Source organism: Leopardus geoffroyi, chromosome D3, assembly GCF_018350155.1.
Source record: "Leopardus geoffroyi isolate Oge1 chromosome D3, O.geoffroyi_Oge1_pat1.0, whole genome shotgun sequence".
Classification (NCBI taxonomy): domain Eukaryota; kingdom Metazoa; phylum Chordata; class Mammalia; order Carnivora; family Felidae; genus Leopardus; species Leopardus geoffroyi.
This window is the reverse complement of record NC_059339.1, coordinates 56,079,919-56,100,992: the sequence shown is the minus strand read 5'-3', so window position 1 is coordinate 56,100,992 and position 21,074 is coordinate 56,079,919. Positions and strand designations below refer to the sequence as shown.

Sequence of the window (21,074 nt, the reverse complement as noted above, 5' to 3'; positions counted from 1 at the left end):
GAAACGGAGAAGGCCACTTCCCAGTGAGACTAACAGGTTACAGCGCTCTGCAGAGGACTTCCCTAGATCATCTTATTAAACACTCTACCCGCAGAGAGCTAAGGGGGTGTTCCTGTTTACAGTTCGTACTTGAGAGTCATGGAAGTTACGTGACTTGCTGCTAAAGCCTCACAGATGAGAGAAAATACTTCACTGAAATGATCAGTTAGTTACTCCTCTTAATAAAACTATAATCTCCCAAATTATGGCTATATCTTCATCTTGCAGAAGCATTAGCTTCTGCTCACTTTATTCAGAACCTCCAAAGCTATTAAATGTACAATATTCCTGAATAAATCCAGTTTTAGTACTTTCAAGGACATAGGAACTGGAAATAAGCCAAGAAGTTGTCCTATGAGGGTCCTCAGTAGTCTGGTTCCAGGAAATGGATAAGAATGAGCCTGATAACTGACTGCTATCATTGGACATATCTAAGAAAAGATCCTACATCTGGGACTGAAGCCGTATTTTGGGGAAAATCACATATAGTAATTGGAGAAATCATTGCACATTATGTGTGAACGATTTTTACAAATGCCATAGTCACAGGTCTAGGAAATATTTATTTGAAATGTCTTACCTTTAGTAGCTTCATGAGACCTTCTAACTGGACCATTAGCTCTCTCCGGCTCTCCTGGAGAGCAGACATTCTCTGTTCCAGTTCGTCCTTGCGCTGTCTAAGAAAGAAGTAGTCATCATCAGAACAGCATTCAACCCACTGAGCTGATCACACTTCCAAGTCTTGTGACACTAGTAGACCGCCAGAAAAAGGGCATCTCTGATCTCTGATGTGGTTTCCAGGCAGGGAAATGTCAAATGAACGAACAGTTATAGCTTGAGGTGTACATTTGTTTGTTAGAAGTCATACCAAAACACAGATGAATTAAAATCCTCTTGGATATACTCCCCCTTCTACCCTGAATTAACCAGTCAATGAAATCTTTTCTGAACGCTTCGTATGTCCTGGGCCTTGTGCGATGCCATTGGGCTCCCTTAAGACAACAAACAGAAACCAAACTGTCACCGAAAAAGGTCAATCCCACAGATCTTCCAAAACAAAGGACGCTTCTGTAAATCTCAAAGGGCATACTGATTACCCTAGTATTTGGAAATTGGAGTTTGAAAGTTTATTTTTCATTTCTTCCATTCTTAGTATGCAATATGGTACCTTTCAGAGGTGAAATATTCATAGTACAGAGTTTTTATAGTCAATTGAAGTTTTCTGGTTTGGGTTTGACTTTATAGGAGTTCCTACACAATTGTTCCAACTGAAAATAACCTATAAGATTTGTGTTTGTTTAATTTTGTTTGTTTTGCAGAACTTCTATTAAACTGTCAGCAAGAATGGAAACCACAAAGGACAATCTATACTCCATCATTTATATTGACACTGAGAGGTACCAAGAATATCTTTAAAAGAGGGAAAAGAAATGAAACAGTATGGAGAAGAATATTAATGGTTCGTATTTCTGATGTACGTGTGTACTTTTCAAGTCAATTTCAAATCTATTATTTCATGATCATTAGTGAATAATATACACAATTTTTCCCCCGTGCCCCAAAGGCTTCTGAGTTTGAGATATTGGAACTTATATTTAAAAAATGTGTGACTGCTTTAACCATGTGTTAATGTATGAATGGATGTGCCTAGTCTCAATGGCACAGGCATAAGATTAAGTGGCACTGTAGCAGAGACTCTGAAATGAAAAACTGACAGTATGAATATGTCACACTGACTTAGGTCAATGACTCATCCAATTGAAAGATATTTTGGGGGGAGCACAGGTTATGGATATAAATGAAACATTCCTAATTTGCTTTGATTCAGGTTTCTCTAATGAATTATGAATTTAAAATTTATAAACATACCTCAACGCTTTTTGAATATATTCATATTTTTGGCTTTTATTGCCATTCAAGGCTTACTTACTCCCAGAACATTCCTTCCTTTTTCTTTTACAATTGCCTCTTTTCTGAATCCTGAAGGACAAGGAACATCATGATTTCATAGATTTTAATGGTATCTTATTTTAGTCTTTGTCTTCCCGGGCTGCAACATTCTAATTTTGAAAGTCTTAACTCCATTCAAAAATATTCGTCAATGACAAATCCACTAGCTGTTTTATCTTTGACCTTGTCTGCACATGGTGTCCCAAATACATCCATGGTAGGGGTTGGTAGAAGGATAGATAATGTTTCTGATGTATTTCCAGTGTTCTTCTAGATACTGTTTTGTAATTTTTGGACTTTTGGTCATAGGAGCACTTTGTGAAGAGGGTTGCAGTAAATTCTAATATTGTAGGTAAAAAATACTAAGGTAGGCATCTAAAAACTATGCGGAAAAGTTAACTGGTATTAATTTAGAATTAATCAACAATTAAAAAAACTTGTTTGTACAGTTTTCTTATAAGTAGTAATCTTTCAAAACATGACATCTACTCTTTCATGCATTGATTAAATTCAATTAAAAGAATTTCACGGGGCACCTGGGTGGCCTAGTTGGTTGAGCGTCCAACTTGGGCTCAGGTCATGATCTCGCAGTTTGTGAGTTTGGGCCCCGCATCAGGCTGTGTGCTGACAGCTCAGAGCCTGGAGCTTGCTCTGGATTCTGTGTCTCCCTCTCTCTCTGCCTCTCCCCTGCTCGTACTCTGTCTCTGTCTCTCTCAGGAATGAATAAACATTAAAAAAAAAAAAAAAAAAAAGAATTTCATGTAATAATGTCTTTATTTAATCTTCTCTGTAAGTGGCTACCAAACATGGGTCTGATTAAATTTGTGGTGTAGCTTCCATGGTTCCAAGTGGGAACAAGAAAACAAGGACTAAGTAGTGATTTTATTTTCATAGAGCTAAATGTATACCTCTGTAAAAGGAATGTCTTTTATTTTGAGATTCTGCTTGATAATTTCTAATTTTGCGTGTGTTTTTAAAATAATATATATGATATATATATATATATATATTTTAATGTTTATTTTTGAGAGAGATAGATGGAGTGTGAGTGGGGGAGGGGCAGAGAGAGAGGGAGACACAGAATCTGAAGCAGGTTCCAGGCTCCGAGCTGTCAGCACAGAGACTGATGTGGGGCTTAAACTCACCAGCCGTGAGATCATGACCTGAGCTGAAGTTGAATGCTTGACTGACTGATGGAACCCCCAGGTGCCCCTTGAATGTACTTTAAAACCTATTTTCTCTTAGGACAATGTTGGGACAACAGGCAAAATTTTAATATAGATCATATATGAGACAATAATATCAGCTTTTCTGAATTTGATGATGGTGCCATGGTTATGTAAGACAATAGATTTTTACATAGGAAATATACATAGAAATACTTAGTGGTTATGATGTCTGCAATTTACTCTCAAAATGACTCATCAAAAATATGTATGCTACACATATACATATATACATATATATACATATATACATATATATATATATATATATATATATATATATATATAAGCTTATATAGGGAGATAGAGAAGGGTGTAGTAATATGTTTGTTATCTCTAGGTGAAGTATATATGAACATCCATTGTGATTTTCTTACAACTCTTAAATTTTTTCAAAATAAAAAGCTAAAAAAATATACTGTCATTCATGAAACTGTTGTGATAAGAGATGATGGTAATTAAAAAAAAAACTTTTTTTTTCAACGTTTATTTATTTTTGGGACAGAGAGAGACAGAGCATGAACGGGGGAGGGGCAGAGAGAGAGGGAGACACAGAATCGGAAACAGGCTCCAGGCTCTGAGCCATCAGCCCAGAGCCTGACGCGGGGCTCAAACTCACAGACCGCGAGATCGTGACCTGGCTGAAGTCGGACGCCCAACCGACTGCGCCACCCAGGCGCCCCCTAAAAATACATCCCTATAGGGGTGACTTAGTCAACTGAGCATCCAGCTGTTGGTTTTGGCTCAGGTCATGATCTCACAGTTCATGACTTGGAGCCCTGCGTCGGGCTCCATGCTGACAGTGCAGAGCCTGCTTGGGATTCTCTCTCTCCCTCTCTTTCTGCTCCCTCCCCTGCCCTCTCTCTCTGCCCCACCCCTGCTCTCTCTCTCAAAATAAATAAATAAACTTAAAAAAAAAGTATCATCATATGGTAAAACAAAAAGGATTCAGCTTTGTGTTATTTCCCAAAAATAATTTAAAAATTAAGCTGGTCTATTAAATTCAACTCTGGAAACCAGACTTATGCCAGAGGTTACACTTTCATTTTTCATTAATAGAACACGAAGTTACCTTAATTAGCAAGTTGTTGTTGTTGTTGTTTTACATTTTATTTATTTTTGATAGAGAGAGACAGAGCACAAGTGGGGGAGAGGCAGAGAGAGACGGAGACACAGAATCCTAAGCAGGCTCCAGGCTCTGAGCTGTCAGTACAGAGCCCAACGCGGGGCCCGAACTCACAAACCGTGAGATCATGACCTGCGCTGAAGTCGGATGCTTAACCGACTGAGCCACCCAGGCGCCCCGCAAGTTTTCTTGAAAAATAATTTTATACACATTGATAAGAATGTAATTTTGGGGGTATAAAATAAAGTGTTTATTTTTTTTGCAAGGTATAGATACAGAAATTATACTTTTTTTCCTCTTTGAGATTTGTAGTGTGTAGTTCCTTCACAGTTTTAAATAAATGTTTTATCCTAGAAGATGGTATTGTCTTTGCAAACACAGTTCTTTAGCTTTCTCTTAATCGTTTTGCAGCTTATCCATTCATGCCATCCATCTGGCACTTTTAAGACACTGTAAATAAAATAATGAGTAGGATACAGTGTTTGTCCTTGAGCAAAAGAGGAGGAGAAAGAAGTTCAAGACGACGATGGTGAGCGTACAATAAAAATACGAACAAATTGCTGCACGTGGTAACACTGAAGAAGACGTCCAGTTCCATCTGGTGGTAAAAACTTAAGGAAGGCTTGCTAGATAACCTTGCAAAACTCCCTCCAAAACTCCACCCAATGTAGAAAAGGAAAGACCTCAGGAACTATGTGGAATGTTCCAGACCTTTCTCTGCTTTATCGGTGCCTCTTGGTTGCCTATATTCTTGAAGTTACTAGTAAATCTCCATGCTGGAGTAAGATCTCTGATTCATGTGAACCTGACTTTACATTGTAATCTGCTGTGTGGACTGGACATGCAGTTCTTCCCCCTTCTATGGCTTCTATTGTCAGATTAACAGCAATATCCTTGAGAAGGTCTGTAAGGCCACACAGTGTCACCGTCTACCCCTACCTACATCGTCAGCTCTGTCTCTTTCCGTACACCCTTTCATTCACTGCATTCACTGCATTCACTGCATTCTAGGTCTATAGACCTTTCATTTCCTAAAAAAGTGCCACATTTGCTCCTGCCATTTGGTTTTTGGACCTATGGCCTCTATCTTCCAGGAGACCCTTTTACTGCTGTTTTAGTCCCTCTGCCACCCTTAATCCCTGTTCCCATTCATCCTTCATCCTTCAACTCAAACAATCCCTCTTCATGGTAACCTTCTTTGACCACAGTGAAGGGCAGGTTGGATTATAATGTCTCTATTTTTTCAAAAAACCAACTCTTGGTTTCATTGATCTGCTCTACAGTTTTTTTAGATTCTATATTGTTTATTTCTGCTCTGATCTTTATTATTATAATGTCTCTACTTAAAAGCAAGACTCCTAATAGTCCTTATCTCAGTTTGTAATTATATTCTCATTTGTGTGCTTATTTGATGTATGTCATTTTCCTACTGGACCACACATTCTGTGGGACCAGGACAGTATCTTTTTCAATTCAACTGTGGGCATCCTGCGTTTTAGAAATACTTGCTGAATGAACTAAATGAATAATAAAATGAGGGATGATAAATCTGATAGTAGTGTAGATGGATCAGGGGCCAGGAATCAATTGAGTAATAACAGTCCAGCAGGAGATAACTAAGACCCAAGAAAAGGAGATGGAATCCACATGTGCTACTCATTGTGTGGGATCTTGGGCAAATTATTTAACTTCTGTGAATCTCAGTTTCCATATCTATAAAAAGAGTACAATTATAGTGTCTATCTCCTGGGTTTGTTACAGCAATTACCCGGGACAGTGTATTATAGAGTTTAGTGCCTAGGGAGCGTCAGATTAGCACACGGAAATGCCTATCCTATAACCCCACTTGGTTGTCAGATCTGGGTTGCAAACTTGGCTTTCAGCTTTCTTGTGGCTGATGTAAAAAGGAAAATGTGATTATTTAGAAAGGTCATAGTGCTCTTAAGATAAAAATGAACTGCATTAATGAAAAGCTGAGCTCTGCTCCTGTCTCCCCTCATCCATTCCCCAGCTGAAAGAAATTTCCCTGTTGGTTTCTCAATAAGAGGCACCAGAAGGTTGTAATGGACGGAGAAGATCTCTGTCCAAGGAGTTCCTGTGGCTGCTGCATGTGGCCACTCCTCAGTGTGAACAAAGGCCAAAGTGTGCAAGAAGCCATTGTTTTGGAGTCTGAAATGACTAAAGGATAAAAGTTAGAATACCCAAAGCAAGTTTCTTGACCTAGGATGTCAGGGTATCTGTGAAATCTCCAAGTCATGAAAATGCTTACCAGGGAATTAATGGCTTATAAGGATCTAGAGAAATAGCCTTTAAGGGAGGGCATTCCTTCTTCTTCAAGGTAGAAGAAATGTGTAGAATATGGAGGCAGTTGGGATTTAGGTGTCTCAGGCCTCAGGCCTCTAGCTTCAGGCGTGGGCCACCGGCTGACAGGGAGCACCCAAAACACTGAAGTTTTTCACAGAGACAGACTCCTTAGCATGGGTTTGGGCTCAGTTGGGGATATGGGAATGCCCACAAGTCAGGGCCAGGAGGGTGGTTAGAACTGTCAGTCTATTCCAAGACAGCAATGCCAAGGAGGGAAGACGTATCAGTTGGAAAACTATCATCAGTGACCCAGGCACATCAAGATGCCTTCCTGGATGGCATCACCCAAATGGAACCAAATACTTTCGAAAGCAAATGCTAACAGGTGATCTGATGAAAATGTTTATGAAAAATTCCTAGTCATCATCCCTCCAACAGAGAATGGGACACTCAATGGAAGAGGCATAAAGAACATTTCAGGAGACAAGGTACCTAGATGTGGAGATGAATGATTACTCCATTTCCAAATTGGTTTATTCAGTTGTGTTTCTGTGTAAGTTCGACTCACAGCTTGTGAGCTGGGAGGGCCTACATAGTCCTAGTAGGCAAATTTTCTTTCGAGCAGGCATTTACTTTTATATGCCTTTGAGGATAATGATATAGAATGTCACCTTTTCCTTCTTTCCACTTTCGTCCCACCTGGGTGACGTGTAGTAGAACATGCAAGGACTTCTAATACATCTCCCTGAAGGAAGGACCAGAGATTATATAGTTTGAAAAGGAAGGATTTCTGTGTCTTCCACTAAATTCTTTAGTTATTTGAAAGTATGACATGATCCTTTCACATCAAGCAGCCCCCACAAGTTGCCGGTTCCCTAGATCTCCTTTCCATAACTCATGCCTTCGGTGGCTCTGCCGTCTGGGCAGGTGCACAGGCCTGGAGAGAGGGAGAATGGGGCCTCCCTGAGAGCAGGCAGGGCCTGCAGCCTGGGCCAGATGTGCTGTGGTGCCTTGTCATGCATGTGTCTGAAGAGCAGGGCTGGGATGGAACCCCCAGAAACATCCATGACTACAATCAATAGGAACTTGGTAAAATCCAAACATAACCACCCAGAACCTGCTTAATTTAGTCATTTTGTCTGGAAGAAGTTAATGGCGCTCTAATGATGACAAGGGTTTCTGAGAAGAGGCATCTGTACTTGCTATAAAAAGCGTCCCTCAGAGTAAGATATACCTGGAATCTGGCACCGAGACTGGAAGATGGAAAGAATGTCATATCTGCTAACAACTAAAAGTGCCTTGTGAAATAGGACATTCCTATGAAGCAATGCCTTTGAATTTATGTTTGTGCTGTTTGCTACACACATAGGTTTGAGTATGTGTCACATTTCAAGGCATGGTGCTAAGCCGGTCTGAGGTGAAGCCCACAGCTACCCCCCATCCTTTTGCACATGAGCACAGCATGTGCTATTCTCTACCTTCCTGACTCTGAAAAGTGCACTGAAATTCAAGGGTGGAACCTTCTAAGGGCCTTTCAAACTCAAATGTCTTATGGTGTCGGACTAGACAACAGCAGGTGTTTTAATTCATTCGCAGAACAAGAAGGTATGAGGTCTATTTTTTAAGGTCTGCATGTGAAGCTTTTACGGACCAAGACTGAGAGAAAATCAGACTCCTTTTTTGTGGGTTACAGGTAAATTTTTAAATGTAAAAGCCTGTGATGTTTATTTAGCTGTTTCTGTGTTTGTTGCGTTGATCACTTGTATCATAAACACATTGTCGATAGTGCAAATAACTAGAAAGAGCTGAGTTCAAATTTTTTTCAGTGAGAGATTTTGTTTGTAAAGAATGCTGTTTCCCCTTCACTGTGTCAAATGAAAGAATAAAATATACACAGCATCTCCTTAAAACCCCCAAATCTCAGTGAATAGGCCTGTGCTATTAAAAAAGAAACAGGGGTGTCTGGGGGGCTCAGTCAGTTAAGTGTCTGACTTCAGCTCAGGTCATGATCTCATGGTTTGTGAGTTTGAGCCCCATGGGGGGCTCTGTGCTCACAGCTCAGAGCCTGGAGCCTGCTTTAGATTCTGTGTCTCCCCCTCTCTCTCTGCATCCCCCCCCCCCCACTCTCTCTCCCTCAAAAATAAATAAACATTAAAAATTTTTTTTTTTTAAAAAAAGAAACAGCAAGCATGTCAGCAGCTATGGTGGCTAAGGACTGTTTTCTGGCTGGACGTCGTTAGACTTTTGGAAGATCCCAGTCACTTGCATTTCCCAAGAGGCCTTGGGCTCTTCTCTTACCTGAGGAGCCGGAGTTCTGCCAGCAGAGTGGGGTTTTGCTGTGCCTTCTCTGGAGTGGGCTGAGAAGCTTGTTCATGCTCTAGCCGCAGCCTCTGGATCTCCTGTAAGATTTCTCTTGGGAGAGAGGAAGAAGGTAAGAAACTAGGGTCAGTTAACTTCCAGGATATCCAGGATGCTAACATCCGAGGGGGGCGGTCACCCTATGTTTGGGAGTAGAAGAAAGTCTCACTACCCAACAGTGTTTATGAGGGACTGGCTGTAGCTAGATGGGTGCTACGGACAACAGAAGGCTGACCTCAGCCCCAGCACATTCAAACTCTGCAGTATGTTGTTGGAGACTTCAAGCTGAGTGTTCTCACCAGGACCTGATAATCGCTCTACTAAGTAACATAATACTGCGGTAACGTGTTCAACTTTGAAAAGTGTGCTGCTTAGGAGCAAAAATATATCTTCCGATTATTTCTGATCACAGCCTGACACCATCAAGTCATTGCAGCTACCGGCTAAGAGGTGCTTGGAGGGAAAACAGGATAAATGGTGCTCATTTCACAAAACTAAATAACCCCATTCTCTCACCGGGAATGACATTCCCCTCACTGAATTTATCGGAGAAGCCCCCGGTTAGGCCAAAAATTTTTTTTCTTATTCTTACCATTTTCAGCCTCAACAATGGGTCTCAATGAGGATAGCCTTGGAAGGAAAGTGCTTTTAAAAGGATTCACTGTAATTGAGTGTGTGACATAAGAGTGCTATTGGCGTGACCCCTGTCAGGGGTGAGATGTGTCAGTCTATTATTGATGTCGGAGCCTGGGCTGCCCCGCACTGAGGTGAACATTAGGCCGCCATAAAGGATAGGTGACCTACGCAAGGCAAATTATCCCTAAGTGAGTTTGAAGCCATTAAGCAAGGTTACAAGACACATATTCTTGGGGGAGGGGTCAGTCTTCCATCCAGCAAAACACACAAGAGACAGACAATAAGAACAAAGCACTAAGGAATAAGGAATGGAAGGTGAACTTGGTGAGCAAGGGCGATGGCTTTCCATCCGAAAGGCTGATTTACAACTGCCTGTTTCATAAACACACCAGCATTAAGAAGCTCATTATTAGTTACTACCTCTCTCACGGGTATAGTGAGGAGACTGAACTATAATTCAGGGGTTTTCCACCTTTTTCTGTCCCCCTTTGGCATTCCCTGGTGGAAAACTTTAAGACAAATTTTCTATGGAAACTCAATACATCAAATGGTTAAAAGGGAGCCTGTTCTGGTGAAAGAAAGCCCTGTGCTGCAAGCCCTTCTTCCCCTTCTTCAGACCTCTATAGAGACCCCAGGTCCCACAGGGCCTGAAAATCAGTAAAGCTGAGATTTCGAAGTTCTCCGCCAGGACTAACATCCTGACATTCTATGACTCCCACTTGTTCTCCTTGTCAGTTCCAAGGACAAAACCATGATGCAGCATTTGGCTTAAGGAAGGAAAAGAGAGAAGCAGCTCTGATAAGAAAAATTATGGTAAGATCTGTAAAGAGTACTGAGTTCTTAGCCTCTCCCCAGGAACTATGCTCTCCTCTTTAATCTTCTTTTATTGAATCCTCATAAAAATTGTATATAGGTCCTGCTATTATCTGTTTCATGAATAAGGAAATCAAAGCACAGGCCAGTTAAAAGACTTGCCCAAGTTCAATAACAAGTAGGTGGTAGCGGTGATTTGAACCCAGGCGGTTAGCTCCAGAGGCCATGGATATCTGACTCCCTCTGTCTTTGGTGTTTGCTCTGACAGGTTTAGCCTATGCAGGCTGTGATTTATGTCATATAATGCAAAGAGTACTGCTACTCCTAATACCAATCCCAATTAGTTCTTCCAAGTGTGCTATGAGGAAGCATTATCTTCTAACAATCATGGCTGAAAAGTCCATGAATCACCCAGAGTAGTCATGGAGTGAAGTGAGGAACTCTAACCTCCCCTGAACCTCAGAGATCTGATTAGTGGGTTCATTGTCACCTTGGAGACCATGGGATTCCTAGGGCGAATTCCTACAGTGCAGAAGTTGACCTGGATAAGCTTCTGGGACGTGGTTCTGGGGTCCTTGGAGGGCATGAAGCCACCGGTTTAGACAAATGAGTTCAGGATGGACTAGATGCTCTTCAGGCATGGTGTGGGGAACTCTGTGGGCCACGAAAGGACTAAGAGACAGGACAAACTTCTCTTTCTGCCATCTCTTCTCATTCCCATTTCTTTATTCTCTCTCTGGTCCTACAAACACGCATTCAGAGTACAACATCCAGAAACGTCTTGGAAACAAGAAGTAAGACTGGTAGCACAGCATAGCTGGGGCCATTGGAACATCCATGGTGCTCCTAGCTGATTCTGGAATTCCGCATGGGGGCCGATGTCACTGGGGTATTTCCTTAAAGGAGCTCCTGATTTCACCTCATGCTGAGTGGAAGCAGAGGATTTGAAGGGAAAATAGAGTGCTTTGGAGAGGTAGGAGAGCAGGTAAACACTGCAACCAAGGTAAGATATTTGTGGGCTTGGGAGTTTTTACCGTAGTCTTTTTCTCTTTCTAAGAACAGGAAAATATGCCAACCAAGTCTGCACCTTCTTTTTAATTTTTATCATAGAACGTTAAAAAACACTTTGACCATTTATCCCTAAATTCTCATGTCAAACTCTATAGGCATGAGACAAGGATCAGGACCTCCTCCTTTATTCAGTTTGATCTCAGAAGTGACATCAGTGTTTAAGAATGGGATTCAGTGGGGGCGCCTGGGTGCCTCGGTTGGTTAAGCATCCGACTTCCGCTCGGGTCATGATCTCATGGCTCATGAGTTCAAGCCCCACGTCGGGCTCCGTGCTGACAGCTCAGAGCCTGGAGCCTGCTTTGGATTCTATGTCTCCCTCTTTCTCTCTGCCCCTCCCCTACTCATGCTCTGTTTCTCTGTCTCTCTCAAACATAAACATTAAAAAAATTAAAAAAAGATTGGGATTCAGTGTTAAGACAGTTTGGTGCTCTTCTAAGAGATCTAGAATGTACACATTGCTCCCATGTTGGACCTACTCAGTATTGAGTTTGAGATCTAACTCTGCAATTAATTATTTTTCTCACTCAGTATATATTTACTGAGCTTCTGCAACATCCTAACCATGGGCCTAGAACCCAGAGGCCCTTTGGCATGGCCTCTGTTCTCAAAGAACTTCCATTTCAGTCAGGGAAGAAGGAAACAGACACATAGATGCAATTATCTCAGATAATGATGTCTCACACGCATACCAGGAGCTGTGATAGAGAGCGGTTCCTGGCGCAGGAGGTGGTGGGAACGATTCGACGGGAGGACTTGTGAGGTAAGACCTGAATGATGAGAAGGGCCGGCCCATGCAGCGACCCTAAGGAAGAGCGCCCTAAACTGAGAGAACAGCTAGTACACAGGCTGCAAGGAAAGAGGGGAGCAGGAGCACACTGAGCAGGATTTGCGGAGGCTGGCAAGGTAGGCAGGCATCAGCCCAGGTTAGACCTTGCAGACCACGGCAAGAAGGGTAGGTTTCAGTCAAAGTGTGACGGAAACCCATCAGAGGGTTTTGAACACAAAATAACATGCTATGACTTGTGTTTCACACAGTGACAGGTTGGGCTGCTGCTAATGGTGGAAACGGAGTGGACAGTCTGGGATATGTTGTGGGGGTCGGCTGAGAATCAGTCTGTGCCGAATAAACAAAGTCCTGCTGATGGACTTGGGCATGGAGGTGTTTGGCTCCAACAACTGGGGGACAGTGGTGTCAGCCCAAATGCCTGATTTGCTTATTTAAAAGTTTATTTATCTTGAGAGAGAGGAAGAGAGAGCACAAGCAGGGTAGGGGCAGAGAGAGAGGGAGAGGGGATCCTAAGCAGGCTCTACTCTGCCAGCGCGGAGCCCGACGTGGGGCTAGAACTCACAAACCGTGAGATCATGAGCTGAGCCAAAACCACGAGTCGGACGCTAACCGACTGAGTCACCTGGGCGACTTCCAAATGCCTCTTTTAGAAGAGCCTTCTGTTTGTCTCTGGGTGGCACTCAGGAGGGCCCTTCTGAATGAGACAGCTCCTTAACAAAAACAGGCGTGTTGGGGCACCAGGGTGGCTCAGCGAGTTAAGCGTCCTACTCTTAATTTTGGCTCAGGTCATGATCTCACACTTGGTGAGGTAGAGCCCCAAGTTGGGGCTGCTTGGTTTTCTCTCTCCCCTCTCCCTCTGCCCCACCCTCTGCTCCCACTCTCTCTCTTTCTCTCACAATAAATAAAGTTTCAACAAAAACAAGCACGTCAGTAAAAGGGAAATGATACTGTCTAGAGAGGAAACATTAATTGCACTGATATCTCAGAACTGTATGTATGTTTTCTCATGAAGCTTTTGAAGATCTAAAATCTAAAGACGAGCTTCTCAGACGCCATTATCACTGACTAAAGACATCGTCCTTTACATATGCATACAGCTGAAAAGCCTGGATATTTTAAAGCATAACTATAAGTTTTCAGTGAACACACACTCTGATCAAAAAAGCCAGCATGTCTTGGGGCGCCTGGGTGGCGCAGTCGGTTAAGCGTCCGACTTCAGCCAGGTCACGATCTCGCGGTCCGTGAGTTCGAGCCCCGCGTCAGGCTCTGGGCTGATGGCTCAGAGCCTGGAGCCTGTTTCCGATTCTGTGTCTCCCTCTCTCTCTGCCCCTCCCCCATTCATGCTCTGTCTCTCTCTGTCCCAAAAATAAATAAACGTTGAAAAAAAAAAAAAAAGCCAGCATGTCTAAAAAGACTTACCTGTTCTTGTTTTCTAGCTCTGCGATCAGCTGCCTCTGTTGCTTATTCGCATCAATGGTGAAGGAGATGTCAGGAGCACTTCTCTGCTGCGTCGGCTGCTGTAAAACATGTGGTTTATGCTGTTTAACATTGGGAATGGAAACCCACATATGTGTGAGGAGACAGGAATCACGAGATATGCAGACAGGAAAGAAAAAAAACTATTTCTATCAAAACAGGAAAAGCAAATACATGAAATTGCCATTCATCTCCTAAGGACCGACTTCTCTGTGAATCTGGGGGGACGCCTCTGCAAGCAGAAGCAGAACAGAATTCTCTGGCAGGCAAACGCACAAAACGTAGAAGACATAGTCTTGTAGCTTTCTGACTTGAAGTCTTTGGGAGCGATTTCATTCTTGCTGTGCTGTCCCCACTGTGACAGTTCTCTCAGTGTAGGTGGGTGTAAAAAATACTTCCCTGTTGAGATACCTCTCTAGAATTACTGTTCAATCACTGTAACGCACAATAAAAAAATTTCATGGTTTGAAAATCACAGTTAATAGGATTTTCTTTTCTTCTTTTGGTCAACATACTTATTAGCATTTCTTTATTCATGTACGTAATTTTACATTAATGGATATATACATCCTTCCTCCACATTCATGGCATAACACTCATCACTCCTGGTCATGTTTTAACAACTAGTGTATATGCAGTCACAGCTTTCTCCATTCTCTCTCTCTCTCTCTCTCTCTCTCTCTATATATATATATATACACACATACACAGAAATTAATCTTAACAAATTATATATATATGCAAATTTCCCTGACTAAATACACATACATATATACATATATATAAATACGGCCTATGATTATATGTAAATACATATATACATATGTATATTTATAGACGTATTTTTTGTTGTAAAATCAAAGTATTATTGTATCAAATGAGTTCTTTTACACAATACATTGATAATAATTACAAGAGGATTTAAAAAAAATTTTAACATTTATTTTTTGAGAGACAGAGAGAGACATAGTGTGAATAGGAGAGGGGCAGAGAAAGAAGGAGTCACAGATTCCAAAGCCTAACTCGGGACTCAAACTCATGAACTGTGAGATCATGACTTGACCTGAAGTTGGACATTTAACCGACTGAGCCACCCAGGTACCCCAAGAAGATTTTTTACAACAAAGATAGATTGATTTTCATATTTCCAAATAAAAGTCAAATTTTACATATGTATGTACATTTACATATGTATATACATGTAATCACATACTGTATTTATATATGTACATGTATGTGTGCATTTAATGAAGGTTTAATTTGTCATTTTTTAAAAAAACAGAGTCAGATTATGTATCGTTCCCTGCGCTTTGCTTTCTTTGCTCTACAGTACATTTTAGAAGTTCCTCAACTGGTTTTTGAACAAATTAAAAAAAAAATCACAATTAATCTTTCCACTAAAGAATGCCAAGCTTTTAAAAATGGCATCAATTGCCTACGCCCCCAGAAATGAAAAAACTCAGCCTGCTTTTTAATGTCCAGACACCTGACTATAGAAAGATTAAGCTTGGTAAATGTCTGGCTCTCATAAAGCTTTTCTATGATTTTTTAATTGGCATTTCTTTTAACAAAGAAGTGATTTGTGTTGCTAACAAAGGATTCGGGGTCCTATGTTTTATATCCTAAATGACTTCCCGTAGCTAAGCCTAGCGAAAGGCAGCTTCGAGCTGTGATCCAGTTTTTTCCTCTGATTTCAGTACATAGTTTTCTGTTTCTTGTATATACTACATATCGCTAAAAGTGGAAACTTATCTGAGCCAGTTGTGGATTTGAGTCATTCCTCTTTCTCTTAACTGATCAGGAATTATCCAGACACACCCGGTGTTGGGCTGGTTCAGCAGTGTTGTAACAGAATACCTAAAGCTACGATTTATGCCACACCGGACCCATAGCCGGACGGTGAAACATAGAAGTAGAAGGCTCGTGTTTAGGTCCTGCAGGTCACACAGTAACAAGTTCTCAGCTTTGCTGTCGTCGCACCAACTGTAAGGATAACAGTGAACATGACAGACTCTCACTCAAACTACTTACAGACGAAGCGGACTCTGCTGCCAGTCTTGCCGCGTACCTGGCGATCAGTCTGTGTTCTTCATCGAGCCGGTTCGAACTCTCAAGCATGCTATTGAGAACAGAGCAAGAAGAAGACTGTGAGGCAGTGAGAAAGATGGATGGATGTATATTATCACCAGAGGCGCTTGCTATTTCAATTTTTCGGTGTAAAAATTTGAAAGCTATATGAAACCCTGTTAGGTTCACGATCTCAGACGTGGATTCATGGCACGATCTAACACGTGACCAGGAAGTTGCGCTAATAAATCCTGTCTTCAGTCAATTAAATGTCTTACTAAGAAAACTCCAAACAAGAGTTACTTTTCTCGTCAACATTTCTGATAAAAGAATATTTTCTCTTGGGGTCCCTGAGTGGCTCAGTCAGTTAAACATCTGACTCTAGGTTTCGGCTCAGGTCATGATCTCACAGTTTGTGAGTTTGAGCCCCGTGTCGGGCTCTGTGCTGACAGCAAGGAGCCTGCTTGGGATTCTCTCTTTCTCTTTCCCTCTCTCTTTCTCTCTCTCTGTTCCTCCTGTATGCTCTCTCTCTCTCTCAAATAAATAAATAAATAAATAAAACTTTAAAAAGTAATATTTTCTCTTCAGTTTTATTGCCTTTAACATTTTTATTTCCTTATTACATAAGAAATACATGTCCACAATGGACATGTCAGAAAATATGGAAGCACAAAAAAACCCCAAAAAACCCAGTTGTGGTCAGCCTGCAGTGATACCTACCTCCTGATATTCACCCTTGTGTGTAATCCTCCTCCTTTAGTATGGGCTGGACTTACTGGCTTGCTTTTAATGAATAGAAACAGTCAGTTTCTATTCAGTTTCATGGACAGAAGTAATGGAATGTCACTTTCAAGATTAGGTTATAAAAAGACCATGTTTCCATCCTGAGTATGATTTCTCTCTCTTGAGCTCATTGCATGGCTTGCTCTGTGGGAAGCTAGCTGCCATGTCATAAAGCAGCCCATGGAAAGGCCCACGTGATAAAGAACCAAAGCTAGCCAATAATAACCTTGTGAATGAAATCCCACACATAGACCCTTTAGATAAGATAGCAGCCCCAGCTAACAGCTTGATTGCAACCACATGACAAGCCTTGAGTCATGGGCATCATGACGGATTCCTGACCCACTGTGGGATAGTAAATGTTTGTCCCATCAAGCTGCTAAGTTTTTGGACAATTAGTTATGAGGCAATAGATAACTAATACAAACTGTTAACTATAATATTACTACCCAGGTAACTTGCCATTTTCTATTTACTTCTAGAGCAGTGGAATTATAGGAGTGGCTTCTAATGACATTAATGGGAATTGTTTATTGTCTCTTATAATTGTAGATTGTTAATACTAGAATAAGGATGATCTGAGTCCCTAAAAAAACTAAAGCAAATAGATGCATTATCAACTCTCCCATATTTCAGAAGGCCCTTCACTTAAGAGTAAGTTTTGCATGCCATTAAAAAGTTTCTAGGAAACATACCAGTAATGCCAATACTGTTAACAGGCTAGATGGTTACAGTTTGGCTTATCAGTTATCATGGTGAGTACCAGGTCAGAATCAAGAATAGAAACTAGTTTCTCTCATCCTTAAATATATTCTCCTCCATTTATATTCCCTGCCCATGATTCTTAAAGAAAAAAGGTCAATACTCATGAGTATACACTGAAAGTAACACACTTCTATGTCAATGGTAAGGTTGTAAGAATCATCCACTGCAAAGACTTGAATCCACAAAAAGCAACATGCACTTATATTATTTACATGTATGTTCACACATAAAGTAAATATGCAACCCAGTCTTTTAATTTTTGTTCAAAAGTGAGAAGGTGAGTGAAAATCATTATGTGCTTCCAGAATATTAGCTGTGTCACTTCCAAATCGCTCTTCCCTGGCTGGCTGAATCCATTCCTGTAACATTGTCTCTTATCATTCAGAAAACATTCTTGTATCCATCATCTCTGTACCAGTCTATACTCCTCACACATATAAACTATACCTGTTGTTATCCTGAATACTTCCACTTTAGATTTAGCCCTTTTCTCTGGGCTACAATAACCACGTAGAATATTCCTGAATATCTACATTTACTAAGTCACTTCTCTACCCTCAATAAAAACTCTTCTCTTTTCCTTTTGTCCATAGGAGATAATGCATGTAAAACACATCAAGCTAATACGATGCCTAGAACACATTATTCTGCTTCTTAAGTAACCTGTTCAGATTCATTCATGATTCGTGTCTCCTTCAAAATACTCCCATCCAACAACCATGTAGAGTAGGGCTTTTCAAATATTAGCGTACATACGTAAGATTCGGAGATCTTGTAAAAAATGTAGTTTCTCGTTCTGTAGCTGGGGGTGATAGGGTAGGTTGCGTGGGGTAGAACCTGAGAATCTGCATTCCTAAGGAAGCTTCCAAGATACACTGATACTGCTGGTCTAAGGACAAAACTTTCAGTGGCAAGGATCTAGAAGATCTTGAGAATAAAATGGAAAATCTAAACACATGAAATAAACCCCAAATGTAAACCATATAAAAGAAATAATTTTTTATGAGTATTTGATATCCATACAGCACCTACGATATTTTATAAACATTCCTTAACACAGAAAATTCTAGGTTCCAGGCTCACATATGTGCGGTACCAATCCCCAGAGATTGAGATTTCAATCAGCATAACAAAGACTTGGAGTAAGAAATAATTCTAACAGCAAAAGGTGTTAGTTCTGGAGAACTGATGCCATAAAGCAGATGTTTGTCTCTATAACACAATGTCTGCGCTCTGTAGTGGTTAAAAATAATAACTGAATTTCTTGTCATCGCTTTAATAAAAAAGTCACAGTGTGTTCACTTTAAACATAAAACTACCCCACAAAGAAAACAATTTAATTTGATTTTAACATGTTTATCATTTCTGGCTGGTATTAGAAATAATATGCCTAATTTCAGCAGTCTGTGTAGACAACAGGGCCGCTGCTCTTAGCCCAGAGCAATGATCTGTTTGCCTGAAAGTGACTTTGTCAAAAACATTTGCGTGTGTTTTGATAAATAAATAATAAAAAAACTGATAAAAAACCTCATGATAAAAGTGCCTTGTATCATGAATGACCAGCAAGTATAAATAATATAAAGGCTACATTAAAAAAGCCTCTTGGAGATGTAAGACGTGAAGTTATGGGATCCTGTCTAGTAAGCTATAACTCATACTTTCATGCCTTCCCTCCCCCAGCCCTGAGTGAATGAGGGGTGGAGTGATATATTACCCCTTTGTGCACACAAACGATTTATGAGTCCACATGTGCCATTTTAGTATGTTCAAATTATACAAGGGTGAATGAGGCATTCCTCTGATAAATTCCATTATTTCAAGACTCCAATTACAAATAGTTGAAAATGAATGGCCAATAATCCCCAAATCGTTAGAGAAATACCGATTCCAACACTCTCTCCATCCCTGGCTATTCATTTCAAGACTTTATAATCAGTAATCTCGCTACAAGACCATGATGAATTGAAAAGTGGCTGCTGTGTAGACTGTATTTCAGAGCAGAAAAATCTATTATTTTGAAAGCTCTCCACTTTCTACCTTAAATGCATGGCCATTGTGTGTTGCTAGTGATTCAAAATGGCATCCTAAGAAACTTAAGTGGCCTCGGCTGAGGTAGGGCCTACTAAACTGTGATTTAGCAAAGGTTTCTGGGAACCTAGGGTTTGTTCACATTTCTTTGGTTTCTCTACAAGCCTGTACTGACTTCCCAGGCAGGACAGTTAACCAAATACTAATGTGGTCTAAAGGGCAGCGGAAATACTTCTAAGTTTTCTCTTAATATTTTTCCATCTTCCTGAACGGGTGAAAGGAATTTTATCACCAGAGATTAATTTTTTAAGGCCACTGGGCCTCAGTCACTACTCTTCTATTAAAATGCAAACATTTGAGAGGAGGATTACCGCCTGAGAAGGCATTCCTAGTCGCCCTGAAGTGGAGGTTTACTTGATCAGGTTGTTTCGCAGTTGGTTGAGAGCAACATGCTATGGGAATAGAGCCCGTTCAGGCCTTCGGGAGCATAATGAGCAGAAGAGAGGTGGGGCGGAAAGGAGCAAAGTGATTCTGGGGCCCAAGAAGTGGTTTTAGGGGACTAACGAACGCGGAGGGAAATGAACTAACTCTCAAAGCTTTAACTGGTGTCTCTTTAACGACTGGCTTAAAAGGAAAAGATAGGAAATCATGAAATGGCAACCTTCCTGGATAATAATGATAAAACTTACCAGGATAATGGCATCCTTATAGGGATGCCTTCAAACTCCTTTATCGAGACCCTGACTTTACCAGCTCACTGTTGTAACACCAAGGCCAAGCATTCTACCCTCTTCAAACTCTCCATTTCCTTCCGTTCCAATGATCACGGGTGTGTTCCAGGCCACTGTCATCCAGAATTGTCATGAAGCCCTCTCAATAGGTTCTTCCCATTTTAGACTTCGTCTTCCCTCCAACTTATTTTGCATCCTGTGGTCGGTGATCTTTTAAAAATGAATTTGGCTGTAACATTCCTATGCATAAAATCTTTCAATGGGTTCTCAGTTTTCAAACTCCTCCATAAGACTCAGAAGGTCCTGCATAATGTAGCTTCATCCTTTACCCCTGGTACTCTAGCAGCCTTACCGGGTCAAGTTCCTCAAGAAGTTCCACATTTTTCTCTGCTCTGAACGATCTCTCTGCCTCCTCCACCCGCTTCCACTTGGCTGATTCCTCATCATCCTGCCGTTGGCTTCAGCTGCCATTTCCTACCCTCACTTCCAACCTCTAAATTCGGGATTTTGCTCCTCACATATCCCACGGCATCTCACTGCCCTTATTGTACCTGTTACCCTTTGCGTTCTCATTGCTTTTTCACTTGTCTTTATCCTTTACTAAACTGTAGCTTTTTTGAGGAAAGAATGGTTCCATTTTGTCACCATTAGACCTTGAACACAGCAGGAAGTGCCTAAGCGTTAGTTGGACAAAAGAAGAAATACAGGTTAGCTCTCTGGCTTGCAGCGTCATGGACTTTGGTCCACGTTTCTATATCCTTCTTGGCTCTGCGTGCATTCTCAACACTGGGAAAATCAGAAGGGTAAAGATAAAACACAGTACTTTAACACTAACCATGCCGTCTAAAATTGAACTGTGAAGTATTCACATTTGGCGGAATTGGAATCAAGATACACTCAGTTGCCGGATGCAG

At 41.1% G+C, this 21,074-nt stretch overlaps 1 protein-coding gene across 34 annotated transcripts in view; it reads right to left on the bottom strand.

Annotated features, from left to right (window-relative positions):
- DTNA (dystrobrevin alpha) overlaps positions 1-21,074 on the bottom strand; it is a 359,261-nt gene that overhangs the window by 25,625 nt on the left and 312,562 nt on the right. For all 34 annotated transcript variants that reach the window (XR_006707706.1, XM_045458370.1, XM_045458369.1 and 31 more), the window contains 4 exons: positions 15,818-15,905; positions 13,730-13,827; positions 8,944-9,057; positions 620-716 (listed from right to left, as the gene is read on the bottom strand). Coding sequence is in view for 33 of the 34 variants with exons in the window: in XM_045458370.1 (XP_045314326.1) it covers positions 620-716; positions 8,944-9,057; positions 13,730-13,827; positions 15,818-15,905 (397 nt within the window). In the remaining variant the exon portion in view is untranslated. The remainder of the gene's footprint in view (positions 1-619; positions 717-8,943; positions 9,058-13,729; positions 13,828-15,817; positions 15,906-21,074) is intronic.